At 51.5% G+C, this 10,402-nt stretch overlaps 1 protein-coding gene across 1 annotated transcript; it reads left to right on the top strand.

The window, feature by feature from the left end:
- The first annotated feature begins 1,456 nt into the window (after positions 1-1,456).
- LOC122371543 (probable peroxisomal membrane protein PEX13) lies at positions 1,457-10,334 on the top strand. The gene is made up of 3 exons (XM_043347934.1): positions 1,457-1,483; positions 8,734-9,132; positions 9,779-10,334. Exons 2-3 carry the CDS (start codon positions 9,127-9,129, stop codon positions 10,172-10,174), a joined length of 402 nt encoding a protein of 133 aa, XP_043203869.1. The 5' UTR covers positions 1,457-1,483; positions 8,734-9,126; the 3' UTR covers positions 10,175-10,334.
- The last annotated feature ends 68 nt before the right edge of the window (positions 10,335-10,402 follow it).

Raw genomic sequence — 10,402 nt, 5'->3', positions numbered from 1 at the left:
AATGCTTGGGTAATTCTGGGAGACTCTGTATTAATTGGAGGAATAGGACTTACGAGGAAATGCGATTGCAAATCGACCCACATCCCTGTGTTAGCCAATGACGCCTTTGGGGCCAAGGTTGGGGGGTATTCAGTTTAGCCTTTTTGTTTTTTCTGTGATATCTCCGGCACCGTGAAAGATATTGGCTCTATGAGACTGTAAAGTCATATTTAAACCCAGGTATATTAATGATAATAAATCGTTTAGCGGACTGACTCTGGGTGTAAAGAAGCTATTTTTCCCTGTACTTCGACCTTTATTGACAGGTCTTCAAAGGGGCAATGCGATTCAAAAAAACAAACAATAATCATGCTATACTGCCATCCACGAAATTCTCAAAATGATCGATGCTAAAACACGTGACACAACTTACAGACAGTTCGTACTCCAGTAGGTCTACTTTTTCAAAACACTATCCCATATAGGGCTAAGCGAGAACTTTCCGACACCCTGATTCAGTGATGGGTTGCATAATCGAGTCTCGATGGCCTCCCTTACGACACGGCGGGACCATGCTGGCTCGACCGCCAGCGTGCTAGCCTGACCTGGGTCAAATGGTTGGCGACACTGGAGCCAGTGTTCAGCTAAAGGGGATGTGTCTGACCTCCCATGCTTTATGGCTGCTACGTGTTCTTTAAGTCGCATGCTTTTAGGACGCCCGACGGGCTGCGACGGAGCAGCAGAGACAGGAGCTGACCGATGGCGATAACCGAGCCCAACCGACCGCTGGGCGACCCGACCGGACAGATCCGGCCGTACCGGACGACCAGACAACCGAACGACCCCGTAGTACGTACATTAGCATCCCCTACGTCAAAGGAACCAGCGAAAGAATTGCTAGGATTTTAGCGCCCCACCAGATTCGGTTAGGATATAGCTCGAAGCCAACACTCAGGGACAAACTAGTTAAAGCCAAGGACGTACCACCAAAGGATTTGCAAAAAGGTGTCATTTACAAGACTACTTGTGATTGTGGTGCCACGTATGTTGGCGAGACCGGGCGTCCTAAAAGCATGCGACTTAAAGAACACGTAGCAGCCATAAAGCATGGGAGGTCAGACACATCCCCTTTAGCTGAACACTGGCTCCAGTGTCGCCAACCATTTGACCCAGGTCAGGCTAGCACGCTGGCGGTCGAGCCAACATGGTCCCGCCGTGTCGTAAGGGAGGCCATCGAGATTCGATTATGCAACCCATCACTGAATCAGGGTGTCGGAAAGTTCTCGCTTAGCCCTATATGGGATAGTGTTTTGAAAAAGTAGACCTACTGGAGTACGAACTGTCTGTAAGTTGTGTCACGTGTTTTAGCATCGATCATTTTGAGAATTTCGTGGATGGCAGTAGGTATAGCATGATTATTGTTTGTTTTTGAATCGCATTGCCCCTTTGAAGACCTGTCAATAAAGGTCGAAGTACAGGGAAAAATAGCTTCTTTACACCCAGAGTCAGTCCGCTAAACGATTTATTATCAGATATTGGCTCCTTCAGATGAGTGCCTACTCCAGTCACTACTTATATCCAGTAGCCAGTAGCCACTCAGATGATTTGGTATCAATCAGGTGATAAGCGTACTTTCAGACGACCAGGGGCCCCCAGGCGACCAGGTCCTCCAGATGACTAGGGGCCCCACTGCCCCAGGCGACCAGGGCCCTCCAGGCGACCAAGGGCCAATGCGATCAGGTCCCCAAAGCGATCAGGGGCCCCCAGGCGACCAGGGGGCCCCCATGCGACCAGGGGCCCCATGCGACCAGGCCCCCGGCTACCAGGGGCCCCCAGGCGACCAGGGGCCCTCTAGTTGACCAGCGGCCCTCAGGCGATCAGGGGCCCCCCAGGCGACCAGGGGATCCCAGGCTACCAGGGGCCCAAGGCGACCAGGGTCCCCCAGGCGACTAGGGGCGACCGGGGGCCCCAGGAAACCAGGGCCCCATGCGACCAGGCCCCCCCGGCTACCAGGGGCCCCCTGGGCGACTAGGTACCCCCAGGCGATCAGGGGCCTCAATATCATGCAACCAGAGGCCCCCCATGCGACTAGGGCCTCCTAGGCCGACTAGGGGCCACAGACTATCAGGGGCCCATACGACGAGGCCCCCGGCTATCAGGGCCCCCTAGGCAACTAGGGGCCCCCAGTCGATCAGGGGCCTCATGCGACCAGAGGCCCCCATGCGACCAGGGCTCCCTAGGCGACTAGGGGCCACAGGCTATCAGGGGCCCCCATGAGACCAGGCCCCCGGCTACCAGAGGCCCCCTAGGCGACCAGGGGCCCAGGAAACTGGGGCCCTTGGATGACTGCAGGGGCCCCTCGGGTACCCAGGGCACATAAATGAAACTTTAATATCAATTTTTCTTCCGAGTAAAAGACGTTTTATCCAGTGTTTAAAAAATATCCTGGGGCCTGAGGGGCCCCCTGAGCGCCTTCGGCGCTCAGGGGGGGGCCTTAGCCCCCGTGGCCCCCCCCTTGGGTACGTCACTGGCTCTTAGTCACTTTTTCAGTCATTAACCCGGCAGGCGGTGGGCCTACCAGCCACCGCGGTGGGGGGGGGGGGGGCATTTTTTTGCCCCCCCCCCGTATCTCCGAAACTACTGGACGGATCCGGAAAATTCAAACGGCGTTCGATAGCCCTGTCAAATTTGTCGAAGGGAACCAAATTTCATTGACCTCGGGGTCACCGATGACGTCACAGGTCAGGTCAAAGATAAAATGTTTCACCGTTCACGGGCTTCTAGGGAAAGCGCTATAACACCGAGTAAAACGCATTTTGTCGAAAATCAGCGATAAGGCGTCAGTTGTCTAGTACATATGTTGCTATTAGAGGTCACTGGTCATACCAGGTCAGGTCACAGGTCAGGTCACCAAAGGTCACCAAGGGTCACCACATGAGCCCAACTTTACTAAGGTTATGCGATGCATGTTTTATGGCCAGTTTTTCATTTCCAACTCAATGGTGTTGGTTATAAGACCATCAGGTACGGTTTAGGTCACTTTCTGGTGGAGGTCAGGTCAAGGCCAGGTAAAAAAGGTCAAATTTCAAAGTTGATATTTTTGCATAAAATGGGTATCGATTCCATGCAGCTCGTCACGGGGAGTCTAATGGTGGTCTTTGTTTTGTGCTACGAGGTCTAGAATTGCTAAAAATTGAGTTTAAAAATTTGACGTCATCAATTTTGAACAGTTTTTTCGCTATAACTTGGCCAAAAAAGAGGTATCGATCTCAAATTTGGTATGTAGATAGAAGGCGGTAGGGACTATCACAAATATTCCGGTTTTTTTCGAAATTCAAAAAACTTTTTGGATTTTTTGGCTATTATATTCAAAAAATATATTTTTTGATTTTTGGGGGTCAAAATCCAAAAAATTCGAAAAACCGAAATAGCAGTTTTGTAGCCCTTTTGATTTCACACCTTTTATGTCTGAAACATTTTTCTGTATCTCTAAAGCTGTAGGCCTGACAGCTCTTCCCGCGAAACCTTGTTTTTGGGTCGAAACTGGCAAAAATGACGTCACTCTGACGTCATTAGCGGCCAACCTATCATAGCCTTTGGAAAAAATTTTGGCCACCATGTGCGCTAGCTGCTCCCGGGAGGGTACTGAAAGTTTGGTGACGATCGGCGCAGCGGTTCTCGAGATATATTGAAAAAACTAAAGGGGGGGGGGCAAAAAAAGGCCCCCCCGACCGCCTGGAAGGTTAACCCGCGCCCCGTTGGGGTCTGCCGAGCAACGCGCCCTGCTGGGGGGGGGGGGGCAATTTGGCCCCCCTAAGATCTCAAGAACCACGCAATATAGCGACAAGCGGCACACGGTGTTGGATAGCCCCAACAGAGAACTATCTTGTGACCCAATTTCATTGACCTAGGTCAAACCGATGACGGCACAGGTCAGGTCAAAGGTCAAATTTTCACCGTTTACAGGCATTTAAAGAAATGCGTTGTAAAATCGAGTAAAGTGCATTTCATTGAAAATCATTTATTAGGAAATGTTCGTCAAACACATATTTTGCTATTTGAGGTCACTGGTACCAGGTCAGGTCACAGAGGTCAGGTCACTGAGGGTCACATTATGAAAATATCATGTGATGCATGTTTTATGGTCCATTTTATGTCAAATACGATTATGTGGGTCAAGCAGCCTTTGGGGTCAGTTAAGATTATGTTCTGGTGAAGGTCAGGTCAAGGTCAGGTCAAGGTCAGGTCAAGGTCAGGTCAAGGTCAGGTCAAGGTCAGGTCAAGGTCAGGTCAAGGTCGGGTCAAATTAGGTCAAATTTTAAAGTTGATATTTTTGCATAAAATGGGTATCGATTCGATGCAGCTCGTCACGGGGAGTTCAATGGTGGTCTTTGTTTTGCGCTACGTGGTCTAGAATTGCTAAAAATTGAGTTAAAAAATTTGACCTCATCAATTTTGAACAGTTTTTTTTCGCTTTAACTTGGCTAAAAAAGGAGGTATCGATCTGAAATTTGATATGTATATAGAAGAGCGTAGGAACTATCACATATATTCCGTTTTTCGAAATTCGGATTTTTTTTTGCGTTTTTTCTTTTAAAAAAAATCATTTTTTTACCGTAGGTGGCCAGAATCAAAAATTACACACACAATGCGAAACTAATGCATGATAATTGATAAGCGTTGTCACCTTTCGCTGTCCTTTACACACGCAAACAAGCATAAGTGTCACAAGAAACACCTCCCCTCCCCCCCACACACACACCCCTGGCGAAGGATAGGTAGATCGTCGGTCTGACCCCAACCGTTCGTGTCTTTATTACGGAGCGAGCGAAGCGAGCGTAGTCTTTCCTTAGATTAACGGAAATTTCTGAGTATGAGCGGCCGGCCGGCCGGCCGTGGTCACGCTTTTGCGAGGCTTATATCTCAGCAACCACTTGACCGATTTACATGCGGTAAATTTTGTAGGGTAGCTTCATTCCTTCTACCAAGTATTGGACTATTCCCGATGCATGTGGGTGACCCCTTATGCACGTGCCACGTGCAAAACGAAGAGGTGTCAGTTTTGTAATTGTTGCAATATCTCGGTAACTACTTGGCCGATTGCGCTGAAAGTTGGCATGTAGGTAGGCACCCACTAGGCACTGCATATCCATGTGCCAGAGTTGGGGTGCTGTTGCACGTGCGCACGTGCAGGGGTCGTTTCCAGATCTCGAGAACGGCTTGACCGATTGCGCTCAAATTTGGTACACAGTTAGGGATCGGTTAGTAGGGTGCCGTGCACAAGTCAGTTGGGACCCATTTTGCACGTGCGCACGTGCAGGGTGCCGCTTCCAGATCTCGAGAACGGCTGGGCCGATTGTGCCCAAATTTGGCACATCGCTAGAGACCGGTTAGATAGGGTGCCGTGCACAAGTCAGTTGGAGGTACCCCCTCGCAATTTCGCACGTGCAAGGCCCACCCTCTCGCTCGCTCCGTTAGTCGCCCCAAAAGGTGTTATACTGGTCAAGCTAGGAGTTTGCGGAAAAACGAACATGCCCCTACATATGTCCCTATGTGAGCGCCCTCCATCAGTTCCCTGGGTGGGGGTGACCCGTCAGGCGTCAGCCCCGTAGGTAGGTATATACAAGGGTTGAGTGAGAATGAGTGAGACAGTGAGTGAGAATTTCTGAAGATGGATGAGACGAAAAATTAAAAGAAAAAATCCAATGGGTAGAAGCTCCAACCCGTAATCCGCAGAGGCCGGAGCAGCACTAGGTAGCGCAGAAGCCACCCGGGCACTGCAGGTGGAGCGATCGCCGCGCCACCTACAAGGTGCCTGAACCAGGGCGACATCTACGCACTGCGTCACAAGTCGCCGATACTTGGACGGAGCCTTGGCTTCAGAATTCAGGCATGGAGCCCGAGCGTGGGAAGTGGGAGCGTGGGAAGGGAAAAGGTGGTACGTGGATTGCTTTAACCCTCGCCGGACCTATTGGTTTTCTACATACGCGCCGGCCGAGGGGGAGGGAGGTCGCTTTCAGCTAGAGCCTCGCGGAAAGAACGAGCGTATGCAGTATGCATGGTTACGAGACGCAGCTACCGGTACCCAATTTTAAGGTCTCAGGTCAACCAGTGACCTCTGAGGTCAGGTAAGGTGGACCAAGGTACGGGTTCGGTTTTTGATAAACAGCTTCGCAAAAAATGGCAGCAGAGCCGCGATTTTGGCATAATCGTATTCGCCTCGCTCAGGCGCCATGTGAAAGCTGCTCTGGCACTGAGGGCATTGCGAAGTTGTGACATCTGAGAACCACGCAGAGGTTCACTTATGACGCCATAGGTCAGCGACCTGACCTGACCTAAAAATGCGCTCGGTGTCACAAGATCCGGCTTGAATCTAAGGTCAGGTATGCCAAGTTTCAGCTCTATATCACCGGCGTGTTCGGAGCTATCGCGAAAAAACCTATGGGGGGGGGGCGGCAACCCCCCCCCTCGGCCCGCGAGGTTCAAGAGGAAAGCGACCACTGGATGAACATAAACACCGATTTCCAGAAGCATGAGTTTGTTTTCATCAGACCTCGATTGCCTATGCATAATTACTTCGTTTAAAAGCACACAAATCTAAGTAATCTAGGGAGGTGATGCACCCCCAGCCAGCAATTCGCTTGGGCTGAACTGTGGCAAACGTCGGGCAGCTTGGGCTTAGCTTGGGTTTGCCCACTTTGATCAAAACCAATGTATTTTTTACTAGGGCTGAGCTGGGGCATGCCGCAGCTATGCCCACGTGCGGATAGCAGTAGCTCAGCCCGACATCTGCCCGCGCATCCAAAACAGGCTTAACTTGGGCGGAGCGCGGGCTGATCAAGCTGGCTGTGTCCTTCGGCTAACTGGAGTAAAGCCGGAGCTTAGCCATACTTGTTCGGCTGTTCGCGCATGCGCAGTTCTGCGCCAATCATGTGCAGCGTTTGTGACAGTCTGCGCGCTGTGCGACGAAACGACACACCGGTACTGAGGCATTTGGTGGTTGATGTTTGGGCGCGTGTGACAGCGCGAAGAAGGGATAGTGCTCACTGCTCTTATCAAGTGGACTGGCATGGAGTTTTACGGTAGGTAAGTGTATTGAATGGTGCGCTTGATCGTATGTAAACGTCATGATTTTGACTGAGTTTCACGCCATCAAACATGAAGCTGAATAGCTGTTCAGCCTGACGACTTATACCCTCGCTCAGAAAAGTCGCACTCCGTGCCTTTATATCTTTGTGAAATACCAGCACTTCTGAACCAGGAAAATGAAATACAAAACACAAATATTTATCTACTTATCACCGAGCACGCTCATTCTCTGTCCGCGTTGAAAATCGAATGAACATTTTATACGGATCAATGAGAAGTGCTTTTACAGTATTAATGCAACAATAAGTTATTCTTAAAGCAAATATGCAATGTAAATTAAACCAATAAATCTCTTTTTCAGGTACGTACCATTAGAGCAAATGGTTCCAAAAAATGGAATAGTTATACAAACCAGGACCGGGTGGACGCCGCAGTCGCCCTCGCCAATTGGTTTAGCGGAAACTGCCTGCTTATAATTAAGTAGGTATACCTACATATACGGAAACTGCGCCGAAAGCTGACCGACCATCTACTGCAGATGTGTGTATTTGTGTGTGTGTGTGGAGGAGCCAGACGCCTCCAAAGCTCTCATTCACCAAAGTGAAGTTCCTTTTAAACGATTGTTTGCTTATTGCTTTATGTCTTATGAGCGATTACTTGCTGTCCTTACTTAATGCTTTCGGTTGGGTGTTCAACTAAGTATTATGAAGGGGGAGGGAGGCTAGCGGGCCTCGTGATTGTTTTATAGTTTTGATGGCGCTTTTTCATGACTCATGCCATATTATTGCTGCAGTTTGCAGTCCACTGTTTCATGTATTTGTGTTTCATTTGACGTGTCTGTAGTCGTTTGAAATATACATTCAATCAAAGTCAACCACTACTTTCCTTTCGCAATGCTCGATGACCGGTTAACAGAGCATATGAGTGACTGTAACAATTTTGAATATGCATTGTAACCGCACAACCTGCTGAAAGTGCATTGGCTGCTCCTTGCTACTTGATCCAGTGTGAAGCAAAAGCAAGATGAAGTCAAGTCGAGACTTGAGAAAACAGGAGCCGTCACTCGAGCTGAACCCGAGCAAAGCCACAGCAGTTTGCAATGTATAAACCCCATTCACTTCTATGGCTTAAGTCGGGATAGACAGGGCACACAGAGTGGGCTTGCCGGAATTCAGCCCGCTCGGGCCCAGAGTAATCTCCATTATATAAATGGATTCACTGCTCGGGCTTAAATCGGGCTAACGCCAATCATCGCTCAACTAGGGCTAAACTACGGCTGTCCGGAGCTCGCAGAGCGGGCATACCTCCGGCAGAGCATGGGCTTTAGTCGGCGTTTTTGTGTCATACGCCGACTTTAGCCCAAGCCCTAGCCGACTTTAGCCCGACTTAAAATCTCGGGCAATCCGCACTTGAGCCTGCTTGGGCCCGGAGCAAAATTGCTGGCTGGGGGCGTGTTCAGGTTCTTTGCAGGTGAATGCATCTATCCCCTTCCACCTCAGGACCAACACGTCCTCATTCTTGAGCGCACTCGTTTGGTCCCCGCTGACGGAAACTCACACAAGCTAACCAGTGAGGGGGGGGGGAGGGGTCCAACATGGGTGTGGTGACCGCTCCATCAGCCAGGTTCCAACTTCCAATCTACAGGCGGATAACGGGTTTTCACAGCCCTGCACTTTCAACGAATCCGGCTGCATGGAATAGCTTACTTTGCAGCCAGTGTCAAGTCGTGGCCCTGCGCCCAATTGTGCGCGCGGACAGCATAAAGCCCGCCTCGTTATCGGCTGAGGACAGCACGAGTCTCGGGTGGCGGCCCCGGACCGTGAAGGACCGCCGGCTCACATCCGTGGCCGGGCGGCAGCGCGGCCGGCCGGCCGAGACGGGCCGCGCACGGGGGAGGCATTGTTAGCGGCCAGGCGCCGCGGGCCCGCAGATATTGGGGTATATAAAGACTGAGAGGTAGTGTTCAGGTACACTCATACATCAGTGCGTGCACCGGCGACTGCTGAGGTCCTGACACCGAGCGCTGCCACCGGGGCGACAGTCAGCTCGGAATTCGACATGAAGGTACGTAGCGATGACCCCGGTGTTTTAGTTAGGACAAGTGATTGATTATTGATTGAGAGAAGCTCAAACAGAGCTTACTTTTAGAACGCCTTTGTACCGAATATTTAAAAGATGTTTTAAGTTTTGATTCTTCCCAGGGAAACTAGCTAGTTAATTCACTACATTTGCGGTGGACAGAGCCAGTGTTAAATCGATAAATCGAGCCTGCGAGTCACTGGCTGTCACCCCTCTAACCCACCTCAGCCCCACCCCTTGTCGCCCCTCTGACGGCCAGCAGCCCCGCTCGCTGTCACTCCTCTGACCCCCTGCCGCCCGCCCCCAGGGTCTGCTACCGCTGCTGCTGCTGACAGTGCCCCGCTCCCTGTCACTCCTCTGACTCCTCTGACCCTCTGCCGCCCGCCCCCAGGGCGTGCTCGTGCTGCTGCTGACAGCGGCCCGCTCCCTATCACCCCTCTGCCTGCTCCCTGTCACTCCTCTGACCTCCTGCCGCCCGTCTTCAGGGCGCGCTACTGCTACTGCTGCTGACTGCCCCACTCCCTGTCACCTCTGACCCCCTGCCGCCCGCCCCCAGGGTCTGCTACCGCTGCTGCTGCTGACAGTGCCCCACTTCCTGCCACCCCTCTGACCCCCTGCCGCCCGCCCCCAGGGCGTGCTCGTGCTGCTGCTGCTCACTGCGGCCGTCGCCAGTGCCGACTACCGAGACGACATCTACTCGCCCACATCCTACGTCCGCTCGACCGGCAGCTCGGTCATCCGGCGGGGCAGCGACGGCTACGTCAGCCTCTACTCGCGGGGCGGGTACGGCAGCTACCGGTCCCGCTACTACCGCCGGTACGACGACGATGACTACGACGACGACTACGGCCGCCGCTACTACAGAACGTCCTACGGCCGCCGGCGCTACTACGACGATGACGACTACTACTACGGACGGCGCTACGGACGGCGCTACGGGTACCGATACGGAGGGCCGTACAGGAGATACGACTACGACGATGATAGATACGACGACGATCGCTATGATGATCTTTATGATGATTAGCGATAGAAATGAATGCACAAATGAATCGACTATTTTAAACACCTTATGGTACCATCAATACGAACCAGCGAAGATAAACCAATCTATTTCCTAGCGTCATCGATATAGGTATATAGCTCAATATGTAGCAGTGCAAATACAGCTCAACTAGCAGCGTCAATTCCGTTTTTGGCTGGAACACGCATGGAATACCTGATTGGGACGGCGCATTTCAGCAGCTTTAGTACG

This window comes from Amphibalanus amphitrite, unplaced genomic scaffold (assembly GCF_019059575.1).
Source record: "Amphibalanus amphitrite isolate SeventyFive unplaced genomic scaffold, NRLGWU_Aamphi_draft 001256F_arrow, whole genome shotgun sequence".
Taxonomy (NCBI): Eukaryota; Metazoa; Arthropoda; class Thecostraca; order Balanomorpha; family Balanidae; genus Amphibalanus; species Amphibalanus amphitrite.
Note: the sequence above shows the minus strand (reverse complement) of the source record. Positions and strands in the feature narration are given on the sequence as shown.